This window comes from Kryptolebias marmoratus, linkage group LG9 (genome assembly GCF_001649575.2).
Source record: "Kryptolebias marmoratus isolate JLee-2015 linkage group LG9, ASM164957v2, whole genome shotgun sequence".
NCBI lineage: Eukaryota > Metazoa > Chordata > Actinopteri > Cyprinodontiformes > Rivulidae > Kryptolebias > Kryptolebias marmoratus.
The window spans coordinates 8,574,192-8,596,690 of record NC_051438.1 but is presented as its reverse complement, the minus strand read 5'-3'; the positions used below and the strand labels follow the sequence as shown (position 1 = coordinate 8,596,690).

Sequence of the window (22,499 nt, the reverse complement as noted above, 5' to 3'; positions counted from 1 at the left end):
TACCATCTTGCATTTGTTTCAGGATTTAGGTCTGTAGATAGAAAGAGGTAAAACCAGGAGGAGAGACGTATATAAGGACATGCCAATCAGTGTGATTGAATAAGGTCTGACAAAGCAGTCCGTCCAGTAATAGCATACAACATGCAGCGGTGAGTCAGAGATTTAAGTTTATTAATAAACCTTTCAGCTTCAGGTTAAGATGCGTCCAATTCACAAATGTATCAGCATTATCCAGCACGCACATGAAGCCGGCAGCTTCCAGCTTTCCTCCAGCCTCGACTGATGGGCATGGTGTGAGGCTGAAGATTTAATTTTTTTTTGTCCATGATTTCTGGGTTTGGAAGTCAAAGAGAGAGAGAATAAATTATTAGATCTTTAAAATATTTATATCAGTATAACAACACTGAACCTTAATTACTGGCCGAGTATTCCTTGAAGGAAAGCTCGCTGCCTTTCATGCCAGAGTTAAAGACTTAGATCATCAGAAATGAGAAAGTTGTGAATGACTCTCAGCTACTACCACCTGAAATTTCAGCTCAGTATCTGTAAAACTGACTGAATTGCAGCCATTTTTGTGTTGGCTAGTGTTGATTACCTGCGGCAGCCATCTTGACTCCAAAAGTGACTCAGCTGTAGATAGTAACGCTATGACTTTGAAGAAATCAATAAAAAGTTGTCTCTGTCGTTATTCGGGCATTTGGCAAACAGAAATAATTTGGGGAGTCCTAGCCGACCTGAAACAGGAAAGGTTTAATCTGATTTCATGTCAGACAGTGAGAATATATAGTTTTGCCTTTCTAAAGAAGCAAAAACAGAGAAGCATCACATCGGAAATTCAACAAACCATCCTTATGCCCCTTTTTTACTGCAATGACAACAAGATAAAAGATTAAAAAAATGTCACATACAAAGCCCCTACAACCTGGGAAACATGTAAAACCTTAAGGCTCCTCTTTCAGAGCCTTTTATATGAAATCGGTTAGATTGTAAATGTTGATTTTCTGGAGAAAATATGGTTGATTTGGTGCTTGGAGCTGCAGCAGGCGTTCAATCATCTGTAGCACAGATAGGACCTGCATTGAGCCTCGGGGCGAAATCATTAAATATCACAGTATAATGAAGTCCAGCGCTATCAGCTTCACTTTTCATGATTACATTTTGATAATGCCTAAAAGGTTGACCTCAATTTTTAAATGTAAAATTTAGTACATTTAGATAACTTAGATAGATGGGTCAAAACAAATAAATCGGCTGTCAGCTGCTGTGATTTTGGAAGCAGGTAAATGAGGTGATGTTTACCTGCAATCAGCCAATCCTGACTGAAGCAGAAGCTCTTTTAAATGAAGAAATGCTTGTCGCTCATCGCCCTGCAGGCCAAAGTTCGAAGCAAAGATGTGTTCGTGCTCGGAGTATGTGTTGAGGAAGGCTCTCAGCTACTACCTTATCAGATTATAACTCAAGACCTGTAAAACTGACTTAGTTATAGCTTCTTTGGTTTGTTTTTCTAAGACTGATTAGTTGAGATGGACTACTGGATCGCCTGCCTTTGGTGGGTCAGCACTATGAGTCAGGAGCAGAGCCGGGTGGACATACTGCGGGGGTTTAATGAATGAGCAAGTGGAGAGCAGAGGCAAAAGTGTTGTGCCGAGATGGCGCAGAAAAATGGCGCTTGCCCTGTCAATCTGGACCAGTCTGGACACGGATGCAAATCGGAGAGTGGGAGATAAAAAAGCTTGCTTCCGTTCAAAATCCAAACTTTCACATGGTGACGTGTACACATGCAGCATCGTCCTGCTGTAGGAAGCAGAAGGGATCTGGTCTGCCGGAAACTGGAGTTCTTGTAGAGGAAATGCTAAATATAATAATTAAAAAACAACAACTGAGTTAGTAAAATGTCTGTTCTCAGGAGTTACATTTATTAATGGGGGGAACCTCTAATCTGGTTACCGCAGAAGGCCCAACAAGACTCAAATTTGGTGAAAACTAAATCTTTAACCAAAACGTTGTCCTTGGAGTTGTTAAAGCTAAAAAAGCAGGACAATAGCAAACAAACAAACAAAACCTAAAAGTAATAAAAAGCTAGCTAGAAGTTAAAAGTATCAAAAGGCTAGTTAAACGCTATTAGTAGCAAAAAAAAAATGAACATGGCATAAGAAGAAAAAAGGATGCTGGTCTCAGTGTATTACTATGAGAAGATATCAATTTTTGAAGAGTATTTTGTATTAGATTTTGAAGTTAAAACAAAACAAAAATGACGTAGCCTCCATCACCTGAATTAGCTGAACGTTTTGATTTATGAGTCCTAAAACAGCAGAACATGCAGTTGTTAGAGACACATGAAATAAAAAAAATGATGTGGCTAGTTGCACATTTGTTGTTTGAAAGTGGAACCAGTATTTTTGTTGGGCTTTCTCAGATGTGGTGTTTTAGATGACGGGAGCGAATGCCTCTCGTATCGAAGCCCCGTAGGTTTTCCTCCCGCACCACCAGCTCTCAGCAGACATTGAGCCGAAAGCAGCAAAAACAGGATCTGAAATCCCTGAGTGAAAAAAAAAAAAGTGGAATTAGAAACGGAAAAAATGTGACGTGGTAAAATGTTTTAGAAAAGCGGAGTTAACTCTCTCTAAGTTGGGGATGTTTCTCACTTTATCTGGCTCTGAATTCTTCTTATTATTATTATTAATAATTTTCTTCTGGCAGCTCAAATGAACAAAAACAGAAATCTGAGAGTGCGTGGTGCAAGTCCTTCCACCTGACTCACACCTTAACCTCTCGCTGCGCTCTGCCAAATGTTCGCCCACGCTGTCACCACCTGGCTGCTGCTGTGCACTATGATTGCAGTGTGTAGGACTGTTTACGTGTGTGTGTGTGTGTGTGTGTGTGTGTGTGTGTGATATGACATGCTCTCTAACAGATGGAGTAACCTAATCCATGGCTCATTTGTACCCCGCTGTCCATTGGCCCTCACGGTCTGCTGGTGATGCTATCTGGGCCTTACGGGCATCCTGTCTGCTTTGTTCCGGGAATCGGACCATCCCGCCCTGCCCGGCCCCGCTCTGCCTCGCTGCCGCCGTCCTTACGGCCCGAGGCTCCGGATCAGACGATCCCACAAGAAGAGGGGACGCTGGGTCGAGCACATCTCGGGTTGCCAGGTTGCTATGAGTGAAACTGTGTCCGATATGACAGCATATTACTTACAGTCAATTTTGCTTTGGTTCAATCGAGACTGAAATGAAGCTGCTGGGAGGGTATTTTTATGTTGCCCAGTTATAACCCCGTTTGTAATGATGGTTCAGCCATATCACAGTGCTCTGGATCTCTAACCCTCTAATTCCTTTTCATCTAAACTGACTATCCTGCCAATCCTCCCTCTGTGTCCGGGACGGGCGGTGCTTTATTACGGGTGGCAGCCACTTCTCCATCAGTCTCGGTGTCAACTAGAGGTGAAACTCCATCACCCAAATGAATTAGTCTCATTGGCTTGGTAATTTATTGATGTTTTCTTCTCCTGGGGGGGATAATGGGTGCATGGGCCACTGATGGATGAGGCAGCATGCTGCACGTCTGCCTCCGCAGCGTCAGCCCCAGTCAGCGGTCAGTCAAATCCGGTGCGCTCGGAGACGCCGAGCGATGTGCCGCTGAAACTGATTGCCTCTTTAACATTGCGCCTGATCATCTGACGAGCCACACGGTGTGTCTGATTACGTGAAAGCCTGTTTTATGTCAGAGGTCTGGGTACTCGGAGCCTTTTGGAAGTCATGAATTCACTCACTGACAAAAACAAAAAAGAAAAATGAATCGCAGAGAAGGAATGGTCCACGTATAGACCCATGATGGGGTACGTAAATGATTTAGCTTTCCAGGAGCTGGCAGATTTCAAACAGGGCACCAGAGGGGTATAGGTGGTGGCATGACAACTGGAGGGGTGGTGTTATCAGGCAGTTGCTGGAGTGTCCAACAGTAAGAGACACACATTAATTGAAGGTCAGCAGAAACAGAGGATGCCTCATAGACAGCACTGGTAACACTTGAAAGAGTTTGATAGGGTTCACATTATGGGTTTGCAAATATGCTGGGGGGGGGGGGTCGTAGATGTCTGCCATGTTGGGTTTACACATGTCCCGGTGAGACATTGTTGAGGCCAACGGTAGCATAAGGACACCCACATACTGTGTGTTGTAAAATCTTAAGAAAGACCATGAGGGAGGTTCATTGTATTGGGCACCAAACATTACCCAGGTACTGAACTCCTTACAACCCCCCGAATCATCCGACTCTGCGCTTCAACTATTGGCATCAGCCGGACTACGGGTTCACCGTTTCATGTGGAAGCTGCCCCCTGAACATCAGAGCAGAGATGGCTGCATTTGGAGTGGTGTTGGATCATGTTCATGTTCATTTTTTTGCATCAATAAATGCACCAAGGGGAGAAGGCCAATCCTATCAATGCTGTAGAGACACACACAGGTGTTGCTTCTGGCATTATGATGTGGGGAATCACAGAGTCTGATTCAGGGGACCCTGATGCCACAACGCTTACGTCACTGACATCCTGCATCTTTCAACAAGACCTCGCCGGTCCACAAACAAGTCTGCAGAAGACCTGTCTGCTTCATGTCAAGGCAGTCCTGTGGCCTCCAGGTCCTGGTCCAGGTCCTGGTCCTGGTCTTTCACCTGTTGAATATTTGTGGGATCAGCTTGGGCGTCCCAGTGACGATCTGCTGGATCTCGAGGACGTGCTCCAAAGGTTGAGCCATGATGTTGAAGAAGCTGTATGACTCCTCAGCAGTTCCCAGGCCTGAGGGAGGATGCTGTTCTCATATAGCCAAGTCTGTTATTCATTTGATTTGATATTGTAATCTTATCTTAGTCACATGACCTTGCAGCCGTTCAGTTTCATTTCATTTCCACCACTCTGTCTGGATGCTTCACCTTTTGGTCAGTGAGCATAATCTGCCACAAATTCATCCACTTTTTTTTTCCTCCCTTCTTCGGAGACAACCAGAAATGTACGTTGCTTGACGGCATGTGTATGTTACCGTGGATGATTAATAACACGATCTGCAGAGAAAGTTGATAATACGATGAACACATTTGCGGTGGTACGCAGCGTTGCCAGATCAACATGCCATCGCATGACTGAGTACCCGTCGATGTCTGGATCGCAGATCTGATAAGCGCAGAAAGCCGAGAGGCCTTGAATCCTCGGAGTAAAGATTATCTGGCCGGCGTGGCATCCTGATGGAGGTAAAATGGAACAAGCGGAGACGTTTCCCTCCGCCCCGTTCGGCCTGACGTGTCTGTGAGAAGCCTTCAATCTCAGGAGGACCTCGCTTTCTGGCACTGGCTAAATGAACGCTGCTAATTTTAAGCGTGACCCAGTCTGATTCTGTGCGAACCCCCTTCTCTGGTAACGGGCGCTCTTGACCTCGCGCAGCTTTATCTGACATGTCACAGGTCTACTCCGCATAAAAAACTCCTTTCTCCTCCATTAAAAGACACCTGATCCTACGCAGGCTCTCGCTGACGACAGAAAGTGAGCACCATGAGCAGGAAATGGGTTCTTACGTTGACCCCGGCCACTCAGAGCCATTGAATTACATTTATGAAGAGCCCTCTAGTCTTTCTCTTTAACATTACAAAGTGTCTGTCCTCTTTGTGGTTCCAGAGAGATAGCAGCTGAATTACAGGGTCTGGTCCTGTAGGCAGGTTTTAGGCGAAGCGAGAAGAAGACAAGCAAACAGCTCTTTATTCTGCCCACAGTTTGCAATCAATAACCAAATACGAGAGGCTTCTTTTTGTCTTTGACCGGGAGAGCAGGACTTTGTTTCCAACTAGGTCTCTTAATTTTGCATGTTGGGGCCGCTCGGTCTGTCTCAGATGGGGAAGCTGCACATCTGTCTGCTCACTGATCACAGAGGGAGGTGCTTCCAGACGCAGCAGGACAGGCAGAGGCGGAAAGCCCAAACAGATGCGCGCCGCTCGGGCCGTTCTTCATCTTCTTTCATCCCACAGCTATTCCAGCGAGTGAGCGTGCGGGTCTTTCGCGTCGTACTTGCGCGCATTTTAATACCTTACATCAGCAGTGGCTTTCTGTCAAACTCAGGTGATTTACAGGTTTGCTCAAAATCAGAAGATTCTTTGGAAGCGCTGACTCCATGGCCATTGACATTCATGACTAATTTAACTTTATATTGCTCCTTATTTTCTAAAAAAATGTAATCTATTTGCAAGGCAAAATATTTAAATGTTCTGTGAGCAAGGGCAAATTCCTGCTGAGCAATAAATGAGCACTAAACTGTGGACTCGCAGTCTCTTTGTCCAGTAAAATGAAAGAACATTAATGTGCTGCAAAGTGGAAAGTTGTAAAAAAAAGAATTTTTCTATCTACATTTTTTTAAATTTCAGGCATTTTTGGTACATCAAAATGATTAGAGTCTGTTTTAATTTCCTACAAGTAGTATTTTAATTAGCGTGTGGTCTAGGGGAGTGAACAATAACTGAATTTGTACCGACTCACGGACATCTATTGCTTCTTGTTTTAAAGCAATGAGAGTCAAAACAAGCCTATTTTCCCACCTTTCGCTAAAAAACACACAATATGTATAATGTGGATACCTCTCAGACATATGAGGCTGTTCTACATTTCTCGCCACATGAAAGGAAACGAAAACGAATGGCTCGCAACCACGTGACCGCCAGTGACGTGCGGTGAGGTTCATGGTTGGTCAGGCACTGACTCCTTTAGAGTCAGATTTACAAATATATAAACCCAAAAGGGTAGCTTATTCAGTTGGCTGCTGGTTATTTCATATCTCATCAGCGTTCTTCACACACACACACACACACTCTCTCACACACACGTAAGGTACGTATTTAAAAAAAGGTAAGAAAAAACGTTAAAAATACCATTTTGGCAGTCCGACGGAGCAAAACACAAAACTTAACGGTTGGCAGCAGTGCACGTGACTGTCACTGGCCTCTGCCTAAAAGGACAGCAGCAACAAGCTCCCGTTGGCTCACGTGCGCCCCCTTCAGTGCGGCAGAGTACTGCCTGCCTCACCCTGTGCCTTTTCACCGTGGTTTTATGTCCCATTAGCAAAACTAAATATGTCACTAACAAACATTAAACATAAATGGTTAAAGACATTAGCCAGAATGTGGAAAATCAGGGTATAGAAACCATTATATTGGCGACATGCAGCGGTACGGCAACAGGCACAGGACAATTGCAGTTTGTGATGGGTTGCGCAATCAGAGGGGAGGCTTGTCTTGTTGCTGCCTCACCTCGCGTTTCACTCTTGTATTTGAACAGGAACTATGCAATTTCAGCGATTTTGACTATAAAAATGTTCGAAAATTAGTCAAACATAAAGATCAGTGGACAAATATTAATATTCATTTCATGTCATCATTTTTTTTTCTTGTCATGATGACCGCACGTCCCTGGTCCCTGGCGAACTGCCTTCACCAGGGCTGAAGGCAGTTCGCCCCTCAGGACGAGGGTTGGCCGGGCGTTCATGATGGATCAAACATAAAATGCTGGAGTTTAAAGCACTGACCATCAACTGGTGGCCTGTGAGCCAAAACCGGCCTGTGAGCTCCCTCCACATGACCCGCAGAACACTAGTCTTTGTGATTTCTGAGTTTGTTCTCCTGTTTCCCTGGCCGTTGTTTTCTCTCGTTCAGCTCCACACTCCTGGAACTGATCACATCAGTAATCCCTCCTTCCAGGAGACATTGTTCTCGGTTTCTCTGCTCAGTTGTCAGATCCTAGGTTTTTTGGGGTTTTTTTTCTCCGTGCTGCTTGTTTTTTCCTGTTTTCTCCTCCCTGTTATGTTTGTGTGGTGTTTGCTGCCCGATCCTGCTGCTTTATATCAATAAAGTTTCTTTTGTTGTTGTTGTTGTTGTTTTGCTCGTGGAACCTGAGGCTGTGTCTGTGCTAAAAAAAAAACCTGAGATTTTCTGCTGTGTTTGCAGCTCCTGTCCACACACAAAGTGAGTTTTTTAGTGATAAAAATCTAGATTTTTTTTTTCAAATGGTGTAGACAGGAAACACAAAGCTTTACACAAATGATGCAGCCGCTGATTTTAAACATGAACATTAACATTTGTACCCTAGAAACCTTAACACTTTTATCATTTTAATTCATCTGTGTTTGTCTCACTTTACACTGATTCTTTCATCGATAAATACTGAAACGCTTCATAACTGAGAGGAAACAGTAAAACAGCACAAAAAGAGCAACAATTGATCACAATAGAAGAATGTTTTTTTGCTGTATTTTGATATGTTGTTGATGTGGACGGCTTCTTTATCGCTCTGGAGCATAAACCTTATCAATCATTCATTTCCCGAATCGCTAACAACACAAACTGTACAACTTGTGTCATGTTTTTCTGTGGGAGAAGGCAGGATGTGTGTCGTTTAGTGTTTATTTTGTTGCTTTATTTATTTTGTGCACAGAGTTGTCGCCTCTTTTCTCCCTCCCGCGGCTCGAGGTCGTGTCTCCTGAAAGCAGTCGGGTCTGAGAATTAAATCAGAGAAACGGACGCCTCCGCAGTCACCTCCGCCTGAAATGGGAGTGCTTTTTTTGTTTTAATTGGGTAAATTTAAAGAGAGAAACAGGCACACGGCTTTCTGGATTGGATTTCTAATTTGATTTTAAGTAATATTTCTACAATGATACTCCAAATTAGCAAAGATAAATGAGGAGAAAACCCATCTGTGAAATATTTAGAAACTGAAGAAGTGGTGCATACATGCTGGATATATCTTCACACCCGTTTGCTTTAAAGCCACAACCATTACCTTCAGAAGTTCAATCAGCTCCACCTGTGGGCTCTGAGTGTAGGCAAACAGAAAATGGAGAAAAAGTCCTGTTGTTTGTTTCCTCTCTGTCTTCAGTTTTCTGTGTCCAATCTGTCCGCTCCAAGCTCCCGGCTGATCATTTATCTTCTAATTTTAGTCTCACGAATGGATTTTTAACCAGAAAATCTCCACTGTTGGCCTCAGCAGGTTCAATGCTCCACTCTCTTCCTGCATTTGATAAAAATCACGTCCAGTGTTAGCAGTGGTTGCATCAGTGAGCTGAAACCAGCAGAACGTGACCACGGAGCAGACTTATTACTGCCTCAGCGTCGGAGCCGCCTGCGGTCCTGGTCACCGCCGACGGGATGGATTTGCTGACGAACGAGGGCGCTTACCATAACTGAGAACGGATCACAAAAAAAACGATTCAAATTCCATTTAAAATAGTCAAGCTACTTGAAACAAACACACAGAATGAAACAATACACAGCGAGCTAAGTAACTAAGTCATTCATAATTTGTTTTAGGAGATTTTAGGTCACATCACAAATGACTAAATGACATTTTTGTCATTTAGTGGTGATTCTGTTAGAATCATGCAGACGTCGTCTCCAGATTAGTTAAGACGGGTTGTGAGTCTGCCTTTGGGTCCTCATTTCATACCAAACACAATGATAAACTGAGATATAATAACCTGTTTGCTCGCTCACTTCAGACACAGGTTGTTTTTGTTATTTTGCCAATCTTAGTTTTGACACTTTAACCCTCCTGTTTGGTTTGTTTTTTCAGCAACACCAACAATGCTCCGGTTAGTTCGAACCTGGGGCTTATTTCATTATCCAAAAGTATTAAAAAAACAAAAGAAAAATCCCCAAAATAGATGTCTTTATCTTGTTAATAACTCCGTTACTGAGCACTAAATGATTTTTAGTGAAGTGGCGTTCTTTACCTCTAACAGATCATGCTTCAAGGAGAATAATTTTCTTCTTTCTTCGTTAAAAAATGCTTTGAAAATATTTTTTGATGGGTTTTTTTGTTGTTGTTCAGACCTACATAATAAATACAATATTTTTTACAGAACAATTTATTTTTTTTCTTGTTTTTTATGAAGAGGTGTTGATAAATAACCTTTTGTTCAGGGTCGAATCTGACAGTTCTTGTCTCTTGATGATCAATTCCGATTACTCTGGAGAAAACAGGAAAAGCCTCCAATGACATTCTTCTTGCAGCTTTTGCAATGACTTCGCTGTCTTTAAAATGCTTCAAAACCGCTTTAAAAAAAACCCACGACAAAAGGGCCAGTGAGAGTCACAGCTTGGCATCAGAATCCCAATTTTCTTCGCAAATTCCTCCCTTTTATTTGGTCTTCAAATAAAAATAATCACTCCCTACAATTAAAGAGCTGTGCTCATTCCAGATATCTTTTCAGTTTCACACAGAAAGCTCACATCAAAAGTTCTACAACCCCCCCGCCCCCCCAAAAAAACAACAAAAACATGGACGATTTATATTGTTCCCAAGTGCGTGTTGGCTGGCAGGCCTCATTTGATCCTGGAGAAGCATGACAAGAAAGAAATTAAACTGTCCGAGCAAGAGAGAGAGAAAAAGAATCAACTAAGAAAGATGAAATGGCAAGCTGTTGCAGCAATAAAAAAAACTCTAGTCCCTCTAATGTCCCCTAAACCAGTGTTTCCTCCCCCCACGCTCTCGTTTGTGGCCATCACTCTCAACAAAGTGATTAAGTGGCCTTGCTGCTGTATAAACGGGATTCTGGCATCTGCAGCCATTCTCCTGTCCAAAGCTTCATTTCTCCGAGTCTCGGCTCCCCTGCTAAGTTCAGTAATGGAGCTTTAAATCCCCTCTGTTGTTCAGCCCTCACTCTTCCTGCCATCGGGGTCAGCGGCGGAGCCCTCGCGTCTCGTGCCACCTTGTTGATAAGGCTCGGCTTTGGAGCACAAAAACTGCACTGATTACTTCGGCTTTCTTCCCGTCGGCCACGCGGCCCTCCCTTCCCATGCTTGTTCAGATTCAGATTTTTTTTCTTTCTTTCCTCCTAACCCACATCTCCACAGCCAAGCCTCTCCAACTGCACCGATACGCTGACGTTATTGCTCTTTTTCAAAGAGGCTCTTTGAATTTTCCTTTCAGACCCTCGTTGAAAGCAAAACCCCGAGAAGTGAGCCCTTTTAATCTGTTTCAGGAGCTTTGTTGCAGTTTTGTCTCAAGTCATAATGCATTATTCCTTTTTTTATTTGCATGGCTGGTTTCTTGGTAGAAAATAGATGAAGATAGACTTTTGTTTGTTTTGTTTACTTTTGTCTTTTAAAGGGGTTTACCGTGTATTTCTTGACTTGACTCTTTGCTCGTTTTGCTGTCTTGTGTCTTTTCAGAGGCCTTCGACCTGGTGCTGCGTCACGGCCGTAACTCCACCCTGGCCGTTCTGAAACTGGAGTTCCCGGGTCTCTTGGCCGGCGCTCAGAGCTCTGTGGGGCAGATCTTCCTAGACATGTCTCTCTACATCCTGGGCTCGGACTCCTCGGTGGACCACATGGTGGCGGCTTTCTTTGGGAAGCTCTTTCCCCTCGCCTATCGCCGCCTGGTGGGGGGCGGGGGCTCCTCCACGTCCGAGGAGTGCCTGCGGGGAGCCTGGAAGGACTCGGGAGCGTTCGGCCCTTACCCTAAGCTCATCATGACCCGCCTGTCCCGCTCCCTCCTGGCGACACGGGTCTTCCTGCAGGCGCTGAACCTGGGCATCGAGGTGGTCAACACCACGAACCACCTGCGGCCCGGCAGGGACTGCAGCCGGGCCCTGCTGAGGCTCTGGTACTGCCCGCACTGTCAGGGCCTGCTGGGCCCGCCAGCCTGCAGAGGCTTCTGTCAGGCGGTGATGCAGAGCTGCCTGGGGGGAGCAGCGGAGGTTCAGCCTCACTGGAGGAGCTACATCGACGGCCTGGGGAAGCTGGCAGGAGGCATGAGGGGGGAGCAGGACATGGAGGCTGTTGTTCTTAGACTGCCGTCTATGATTAAACTGGCTCTAAAGCACGCTGCGAACGCCCGCAGCCGCCTCAGCACCCTGGTGAGCATCCAACACCAACACACATTAGTGAGCTGTCAGACCGTAACAGGCGCTGAATAAAAATGGTAGCGTGCGTCTGTGGTTTTGGAGGTTTGTTTGAGACAAAAACTTTCCAGAAGTTAAAACACTTCCCTGCTTATAATTCAATTAATTCACAACACTGTGAGGTAAGAATGTTTTTAAACAGTGAAAATAACTTCAAATTTTCTGCCTCTACAGAACAGAGCAGCTCTTAAAACTAAGACGACGTCACACAAGCAGCTGCAGTAAGATAGTTTTTGGATCTGTGATATTAACATGATTTAAAGACCAAGAAGTATTTACTGTAAAGAAATTTCCAATGTAACAGCAGCAGGTTGACTCGAAAGCCCCCGTGTTACCTCGGTTCTTTCAGAAATCACATCAAGACGCAGACAAAGCATTTCAGGGCCAGCCTGAAGAGTTTGGTAAGAGAGGTGAAGGTTTTCAAAAACAAGCACACTCTGCCTTTCAGTGGTGTAGTCCCAGGAATTTGTTAGAATAACGATTCAGTCAGTTTGGACTAGGAAGTCAGAATTTCCGAGTTTCGTGTCAGAAACATCAACTGGAACATACCCATGTTCCCTGGTACCTATGTTCTCCTGGGGTTAATAATGAAAGTCATGAAAGGTGCTTGGCTTCCTCTTCAAATTTATTTAATGCAAATGAAGAAAATACTGAATTACAGTGTAGGTACCGGAGAACGTCAGTACCAGGGAACAAAGGTACCAGGGAACATAGGTACCAGGGAACTTGAGTACAGGGGAACATGGGTACCTTGGAACATAAGTACCAGGGAACATGTGTACCTTAGAACATGAGTACCAGGGAACATAGATACCAGGGAACATGGGTACCTTAGAACATGAGTACCAGGGAACATAGGTACCAGGGAACATGGGTACCTTAGAACATGAGTACCAGGGAACATAGGTACCAGGGAACATGGGTACCTTAGAACATGAGTACCAGGGAACATAGGTACCAGGGAACATAGGTACCAGGGAACTTGAGTACAGGGGAACATGGGTACCTTGGAACATGAGTACCAGGGAACATAGGTACCAGGGAACATGGGTACCAGGGAACATAGGTACCAGGGAACATGGGTACCAGGGAACATAGGTACCAGGGAACATGGGTACCCCATTGGAACACCCATGAGGTCGGACTCTGTAAGTTGGAGGTTCCTCACCAACCTTGACCTCAAAAATCAACATGGCTGCAAAGCACATAAAAAGTCGTGACAGCTGCAATAGTAATCTGTTTACTTTCATGTTGATCAGTTTTGTATGAAATCAGTCACACATAAAGTACTGAAGTACCTCTGATAGAAACCATGTTGCCTCAGGTTTAAAACACTAAATGCAGAGAAACACAGTGGTGACAACTTGTATTGCTAATAGCAGTTAGCCTGGTTACTGAACACAACAATTAGCATATCCTGCTGATTTTGTTCACTTTGCAACTGGAACACGGTTAGGTCTGAGCACGAGCTTCAGGAGTAAACAGAAACGTGTTTAAACCCAGACAGACTTTGATTTCCTTCAATACATCAGCTACAGTTCCTTTTTATTTGTGTAACATAACTTTTTTAGCTGTAAACTGCTGCCGCTCCACCTTTCTTTGAACGTGCTGTAGGCCTGAAAATCAGGCATGAATTTAAAACAACAACAAAAAATCATATTGACCATGCAAGACCTTTATACACTGAAGTAAACCACAACTAAATGTAAGACCAGCTTTCTATTTCTTGTATTTTCCACACCAATGTAGTGTACCTTGGGAACCAGGATTTACAGTTAAAGTCATTATAGCTCACAGGCAGATGAGGAATAAAGAATAACCTTTATTATTATTATTTTTTTTAACTGTTAATGCATTTATTTAATTATGTTTGTTCAGTCAGACAGGCCCTCCCGGCATGTTAAAACTCAACTTTTCCTTTCAGGCAGCGATGACTCTGTTGTGTGTGTGTGTTGCAATACAGCTGCCAGGTTAGTTCATGGCCCTCGTGTGAAGTCAGAGAAAAGTGCTCGTGAAAAATAAAAGGCCTGCTTTTTTTGTCCCGTTGGAGCTATGGAAGCTCGATGTGCTTCTGCTCCCGTGTATATCTGCTGAACTTTTCACTCTCACACCCTGAATCCCCGCGGTGGCCAGGTTTCCACTCAGAAGCCATCATTTATTAACACACAGGTTGACCTCGCTTACTCTGCAGCAGGAGGAGGAGGAGGAGGAGGAGGAGGAGGAGGAAGGGGGGCGACTGCTTCCATGAGTCGTAGACATGAGGGAAGAAGCTTTCCCCCTCCTCTGTTTGAGATCCTTATTTAAAATTGAATGAGTCCAGCGCGGACGTGTTTCCAGCGAAGACGCCACGGTTGACTTTACATCATGTTTGTGGAGTCTGGTTCCAGTACTTGGGATTAAAGCTGCCATGGCGGCGTATTGTTCCGCTCCGTGAAAAGGTTATGCAGGTGTGTGTGTGTGTGTGAGGGACATTGAAGGGACAGAGACAATGTTTCTCTAAAGGCTAATTTTGTCTCACAGAGTCACAGGAGGCCATCCCAAATTAGGCGACACTCGATCACGTCACCTGAAACTAAATTTGTTTGGAGTTTACCTGAACGAACTTGACTATTAAAGGACCGTCACAGAGCTTTTCTGTTACACTCTGGCTGTAGGAGGAAGCTCTTTTTTTACCCCGTCGTGATTTTGTGACCATAAAACTCTGGTAAATGATAAATGGCCTGCTCTTGTATAACACTTTATCTAGTCCAAGGACGCCAAAGCGCTTCACTCTACAGTCACTCATTCATCCACTGATGGTGGTGAGCTACACTGTAGCCACAGCTGCCCTGAGGCAGACTGACAGAAATGAGGCGGCCATCACATCGGCATCACCGAGCCCTCTGACCACCATCATCAGGCAAGGCAGGTGAAGGGTCTTGCCCAAGGACACAATGGCTGAGATGGACAGAGCAGGGGCTTGAACCAGCAACCCTACTGGTTACAAGACAAATCCCTACCCCCTGAGCCACTGCCAACTTTGATTGTGTGCTGAACGTGGTAATAACTGAGAGGAAATTTTCAATGTGTCTGCATTTTGATAGTTTTTTCTTTATTTTTTGTTTGTGGATTTTTTTTGTTGTTTGTTTGTTGTTTTGTGCCACCTAGTGGTGCAGTTTGGGTATTTCATTGTTTTTGTTAGATTGCGCCTTCAGCTGAATGGCCAAAAGTAGGCTTTAAGGCTTTTTGCCAGTGTGTGTGTATGTGTGTGTTAAGGGGGGACAACAGGGACATAGTTTTTAAAAGGCATTAATGCCTAATTATGCCTAAGTAAATGGTGGATTTGATTTCTGTTTTTCAATATTATTATTAAGTATATAGGTTCCTCAAATGATTGATTGGGGAGAACAAACTCTGTTTTTCCAAAAATCGGGGGGGTCTGGACCCCTCCAACCCCCCCGGGATTTACAGCCTTGAATCTTAGTTTAAAACTCTTACATGAAAGGCCTTTTGGAGTCAGCCAAATTTAAGATGGCCGCCACATCCAATTGAACCCAGAAAGCACGAAAGCAGCTACAACTCAGTCGCTTTTACAGAAACTGAGCTGAAGTTTGATGTTTGGCTTTATTTTACTCCTGTTGTCATCAAACTTGGCTGAATTGGTTAACTAAAAGGAAACTGTAAACCGTATTAAAAATACACTAGCTTTGGAGAATCTTTAGCAAAACTAAGAAATCTGGACGCTGCGAGTGTTAGCGTGTGTGGATCGATTCTGAAGGAGACCAACTGGACACCCAAATGGTGAAAGATGGAAGAAGACGGAGAAGAAAAAGAGCACAGATGTTCACGATGACCTTTGTTGGAGCTGTGGCTGCTGCCTCTGAGCAGAGGCATGTGTGGTGGAGGGACTTTGACCTGAGGGACCTCCGTCCTGTCATCAGACATGAACGTTCAAAAAACATCAGATATATTTCTGATTCAGCACCACATCCTGAAAACACCTGGGTCGAAGACAAAGAAAACTTTATTTGGGTCTGATTAGCCTGCAGTGTGAACGCAGCCTAAATGTGTCCAGAATGTCCAGCGACTTTCACTGTGGTTCTCTACTTCCTCGCCTGAGTTTCTTAAGCCCTGTCGCTTGAGTTTTCTCTGAAAATTATCGCTCAGCTCGCCTCAAACTCATCTGAATTTTGCCGCAGGCGTCTCCAGCCGGTCTCAGGAGCAGCAGAGCTGTGTTTCGACTCCTCTCTCCTGTCTCCTCTGTGAACCCAAAACATGTAGCTCTGCTGGGGAGGTGACCGCTCGTCGTCCGTCCGGTGAATCAGAGAGACGGCGAGGGCAGCCAGTCTATTCCCCCGTCAGCTTCGCACCCCCCACCACCCGGAGTTTCAAACCATCCACCTCCGTCGCTCGCCCTCAGCATCCCTCTTCCTCCGCCGCTCCTTTCATCCCCTCATTTATTTCCTTTCCTCTCGTTTTTTTTTTGCTCTCCTCTGTGACAGAAGATGCATGATTTATGAAGCTCTATTTTTACCTGTTACCGAGGAAAGAAAAAGAAAAAAGAAAAAGAGTGACAAAGAAAAGGAAGATAAAAGATAAGGGGTTGGAAGTGTGAATGTGGGCCCAAGGGGGGGAGGAGGACGGAGGAGTGTGGAGGAGACATCCATCACCCTGTGACCCGCTCGTCTGAAAATGAAGACAGGAGGTAGGCTGAGGCGGAAACATGACGGATCTGAGCAAGATTAGTGGCGAAACGCCGAAGACAACATGAGCAATGGAACACGGTCAAGACCTCAGATCTGAACTCAACATCTGAAGCCTCTCAAGGCTTTTCTGCCAATAAAACGTCTTCAAACGGCAACCTTTTTTTAGTTTTTCAAACCCTTCTCAAGCAGATCCCATCCAACTCGTCACTTCGAAGAAGAAACAAAAGCACTAATTATTATCCTTCATCATTATTACCTAGTAAATAATGGGCTTTATTCTTAACACAGAAAAAATGAAAAAAAAAAAACAAAAAAAAAAAACGATTTAACGCCAACTTGTTTCTTGAAATGTAGTTTTCAGGAAACGGCTGAATTATTACACGATAATGAATATTAATCCTAATTAAGTTAAGATCATTGTTGAAGGGCTGGAAATGCTGTTTCACATACATCTTTTAAACAAAAAAGCGATTTACAACAGTGATTTTTTTTTATCCAAGTGCACTGTTTTCATTGCACTTTCTTCAGGTATGAGTCTCAGACCTTATTTTTGTGTTTTATTCTACATCCTTACTTCGGGCTCACAGATCCCCTTGTTTCATCTGTATTGTAACACCTTCAGCCAAATCCAACATGCATCTACTTTTGACAGCTTTTTTCTTTCTTTCTTTTTTTAACAGCTTAGCGCAAAAAAAAAAAAAAAAACCCTCGAGGGGCAAACTGTGAAATCAATTTTTCCTCATGTCTCCTTAAATTTAATGCTCGGGAAACAGACGCGTTGTTTCGAATTAGACGCTCATCTGCGCCCGATCTGCCGTTGTTATATTTAAATTCTCTGCACTAAAACATTAACTGGATCCAAGCATTTCCTGCAATTAGGTGTGTGTAAATGTAAAGCTCTGACTGCATCCAATAGGCCTGTTTTACTGGTCTGAATGCAGTACACAACAGATTCATCTCATTACGCCGGGTTTGAGTCACATTTTAACTCTCCTTTGGCAATTTACAGCCAGAGGGCTCACGTAGCCCACAGTTTCATCAGAAAATGCCAGAAGCTACGAATATAAAAAGTAGTTCAGCTAATTAAAATAAGAATAATTGTCCTTTATCAAGTATGCTTTTTGTCTTCATTACTACAATAGCTTGGTGGAAACTTCTTTTTATGTCCATTTTTGACAGGCAAAAGACAGGTCAGCAGTTGCTAGCTAATAGCGGGGAGCAATAGCTAGTAGCAAAAACCCTGCTAAGACGCATTAAAGTTAGCTATAATAATAATAATAATAAAAACAACAACAACAATAATGATAATAATAATAAACACTAAAAACTTTATTTGTATATAGAGCAGCTCAATGTAAACATCTTTTTATGTTTGGCTTTTAACAAGGCCGGTTACTGTAGCTAGCTAGCATTAAGGAGCACTAGCTAGTAGCTGCTAACAGGCATTTAATTTTACTCAATGTTAATAATAATAAAATACTATTAATATTAATAACAAATTTGTAAATGGTAAAAAATTGTGTGTACAGCAGCTTGGTTGAAGCTTCCTTTTATGTGTCACTTAACAAGATGGGTTATAGTTGCTAGCTAACAGTAAGGAGCACGAGCTAGTAGCGGCTGAGAGACATAAAATGTTACTCAATGTCAAGAATAATAAAAAATATTAATAATAATAATAATAATAATAATAATAATGCATTAATAAACAGTAAAAACCTTTGTGTGTACAATAACTTGGTGAAAACTTCTTTTTATGTTCATTTTTGACAGGCAAAATGTGGGCCTACAGTTGCAAGCTAACAGCATTTGTCTGTATTAATGCAGTTTACTCTCACGGTTTCCAGTCAGTGTCTTTGATTTCATAGCTGGGGCTAACAGCCAGTTGAACCAACAAATATTCCTCTTGGGGCACCTGCATGAGTTCTTCGAGCATTGCCCAACTTATTTAATTTAATCTAGCAGTTTTAAGCACAACAGCATTACATTTAGGGTTCAAATTAATCTCACAATTACTTTGGCTTTCTTTTTGCTCCCTGCATGCACAAAAAGCTGAACGAACACAACTCCCTTTAGCTATGTCTGTTGTAGTTTATTTAGTTTCTGTTAATGAATACGCTGAATTTTTGGGCAAAGGAGACAATTTTAGATACTTAAAGCCTAATTTTTTTTTGGTTGTGCAGCATCGAACAATTAGACCCTGGTCATTTGAAGTTACTAGTTAAAGACTGGGAATCTCAAAACCACTTCCTGTTGTCTGACGATTTTAAAAGTTTGACCTGGTTTTTGCCTACATGGGCCAGATTTCATCAAACTACACTAGAAGACCACCAGTGCAAGAGGCAGACAGGCAATTTTCATTTATGGCCTCCGTCTGTCCGTCCATCTGTCCGTCCATCCATCTTCTTTCTTTTATCTGTGGTTAGGTTTTTCAGGAGAAAAACTTAAACTTCCCTCTTCTCAGCAAGGAACTCTACTTGAACCAAGGTGATCCCAGGCTAGAGAGCATACCCTTTAACCCACCTAGCGAGTTCTGGTCTGCCCTGGGGTCTCCTCCTAAAACCTCCAAGCGCAGGTGACCAGGAGACGTCCTAACCAGAAGCCTGAACCACCTCATATGATGCCTTGCAGATGCAGCTCTGCTCCAAGTTTCGGACGGGGATAATATAACTACTCACCACATCTGTTAGCCTGAGCCTGGCCGTCGTACTGTGGAAACTCATTTAGTATCCAAGATCTTGTGTTTTCAGTCATGATCTACCATATAACTCCTTGGAAACCCCTACCACCAGATGTCTCCACTCTTCAGTCCCTGTACAGATTTTTGCTTCCTTTACCATGACCAAACATTTTTACCTAACAGACTGAGACGCCATTTGGCATTTGCAAATTTTTCACAAAGAGACCACCACTGTTTACCAACAAGACAGCCCACAATAACAAGCGACTGTAGGAATCATGTCCCCACGCTGCCCAGCCGAGGCGTATCTCCTCCTGGACAGCACAGCCATGGAGCGTTGCCTGGGTTTCCTCCGTGCAAAGTGACTGTGCTATCTCCTTCCGCTAGTTCTTCCACTGTCTTTATCAGTTCTGCTGGAAGAGTTGTAAAGATGGCTGTAATTCCTAACAGCCTTGGCCAGCTGCTCTTACAACGGAGCTGTTGAAGTGAAACGACTACATCAACCCTCTTGTGGCCTTACGAGGGTTGTGTAGTTACGAGGGCTTCAGGAGGGTTAAAGCTCGCCGGTTTTTCGGCATAAACACGCTCGCAACAACTTATGACCAATCACTCAATACTCTGCGTAAACCCCCTGAGAGAAAAAGTCCTACTCGAACCTTGTGTCGAGAAGGGGCGGACGAAGCTGCTAGAACAAAATCAAAAGACGTGATTTTTGTCGCTACATCAACGAGAGCCGATTCCTTCCCTTCTCCTGGAGTATAAAGCGGCCTTTAGTCCTGACTCAGGTCTTCTCCCGAGCCTCGACTCCAACTTCAACACAAGCAGCACCCACCAAACATGCCCCAGCATGTTGATCCAGCTGTGCAGGGTACGTCGCCACCGTATCATCTTTTTAAAACTGTTTGCTTACTAAAAATATTCTTTGCGGTCACAATGATGTGTAAAAAACCTGATCACACGTTTGTTCTGGGCCCACAGACATTTCCATCGATTTGTTTGGAGTTCGCACAGTCTTTTTTTTTCACAAGCAAACACCGAACCTGAGATGCAGATGTTTAGAAGCATTCAGGTGTGTTTCTGTGTGTGTGTGTTTCCGGACGTCAGCACCTATCTCTCTCTCTCTCTGTCTCTTTCTCGGCGAGGCAGATAAAAGTGTGCAGATATTTCCGAGCTCTCACGCCGACGCGGGCTTTCTCTGCGGACTCTCCTGTTGGTTCTGTCGGCCCCAGCCCTGGGTGATATTAACACGTCACTAATGAGCCCCTTCCTTTAAGGATCCGGAAACACGCTGAATCAGTCTACCCCCCGCGTGCCACAAGTCCCCCCGCGGCTTCCCGGGAACGCACGAACAAACAAACGACGAGCGCTGCCGCTCCAGTCCCATTAATCACGGCCCGCGGGAGCAGCGGCGCCAGCTCCAGGCGCACAAGGACGAAAGTTTTCCATGAGATGAACGAGGCGGCGGAGCTCCTGTAGCTGTCCTGACCTCCGTGGTAGAGGAGTGTCGGTGGAGTAATGCTGTGGTTAGTCATGGTGTTCATCAGTCTGCATTGTGTGAGGATCGTATTTCTCCTTTGCTCCTCTCCATCAGCCTCAGCTGTCTGGCTGTTCGTGTCTGACGGAGTATTCTGAGCAGCTCGGAGAAGCTGCCGGTGCCTCAGCTGGTCCTCCACGTTCGTTCAGACGTCCGGGAGGCATCGTCCCCGCTCCTCCCGCTGGAAGGCTTTCACAGACGGCTTGATTAACGCTGCGCGCTAAATAAAGACACATGTCATGGCGCTCCTTCGGTCTGAGCGTAAGAACGCTGGGACGCCCATCGATGCACCCGCCTCGTGGTCGGCTCAGGGGCCTTGTTTACGCAAAGCAGCGGATATTCTGGACCCAGGTCTCAGAGCGGAGGTTTTCGGACCCCACCGTTTGCATTTCAAAGGAAGCCCCAACTTATGAAATCAAACACCACAGACGGCTGCAGTGAGTGGCTGTTCTCTGCGTGTGAACGAGTGGATCAGTAACAGTGACAACAGCAGATAGTAGAGTGCTGTTTGTGCTGCTCACCCTGTTCAGCATGTAGCAGCAACCCGACCTCACTGTCGGTCCAAACAAACATCCCTTCATCCGCCATTTTGGATGGAAATGTTTCCATGCTCCAGACTGCATGCGTGCCCCGTTGAAAGCCTGGCATCAGTGTTACCAGATATATGATAATTACAGTTTTTATAAGATAGTTTTAGGGTCAAGTCCTCTTCCTTTTCTGTGCACATGTTCACCAGTCCCAACATGCAACTAACCTAACAACCTCTGCCCTCCGAGAGAGCCCACCTCACTCAGCACACTTGATAGTTCGGATCAAAATACAATCATTTTAAAGCGACACTAAGATAGCTCATTTCATACCTGGCAACCCTGCCTGGTACAGAAGCTACAACAGATTCAGTGAGCACAGCCGTATCCATGTTCTTGATTAAACAAACATTAAAGTTTCCAGAGCTCGTTCTCCTGTGCTCAGGCGTATCTGATGCCAATTTATTGAACTTTTTTATAACAAAGGTTTGCTTAATTGTTTGACCAGCCGATCACTCGACCTCCATCTGACTTATCAGTCGAAAGTGAGACAAGTGGAGCCAAAAGCGAAGACTTTTGCTCACAAAGAGGAAAAAGCGAACTGTTAAAACTAAGATTTTAAAACGCGTGTTCTTACGAAGCAGAAAACGTGCTCGAGCCGTACGAAGGTGTGTGCTGTCGCATCGTTGCACGACGAACCCGAATATATTAACCCTGATAAATTTGTGTTTCGGGCAATCAGCATTTCTGAGTCAGCATTTGGTTTACAAAAGAAGAGTGTGTGTGTGTTCTTAAAGGAACATGTGTGCACTTGTCGTGAGTGTGTTCTATAGGAGTGTGTCATGTTAATGGGCTTAGGTGCATTACTCAAGTGAATAACACGTGAAAGGATTTTTGTTTAAGCTGTAGTACATGCACGTGTGTGTGTGTGTGTGGGTGTGTGTGTGTGTGTGTGTGTGTGTGTGTGTGTGGATGAAGACGTACAGTGCTGCTCTATCAGGCCCCATTGGTATTCAGCAGCAGTGGTGCCAACCCGCTCACTTAAAGGCGAGCCGGGCACAATTAGCCGTTAACATTACATAGCAGAATTAAGCCTCGGCTGCCCCCCCCCCCCCCCCCTCCCCCCCCCCCCCCCCCGCCACC

At 44.4% G+C, this 22,499-nt stretch overlaps 1 protein-coding gene across 2 annotated transcripts in view; it reads left to right on the top strand.

The window, feature by feature from the left end:
* Positions 1–22,499, top strand: part of gpc3 (glypican 3) — a 164,609-nt gene that overhangs the window by 82,543 nt on the left and 59,567 nt on the right. For both annotated transcript variants that reach the window (XM_017419678.2, XM_025006696.2), the window contains exon 3: positions 11,203–11,888. In XM_017419678.2, coding sequence (XP_017275167.1) covers positions 11,203–11,888 — 686 coding nt within the window. The remainder of the gene's footprint in view (positions 1–11,202; positions 11,889–22,499) is intronic.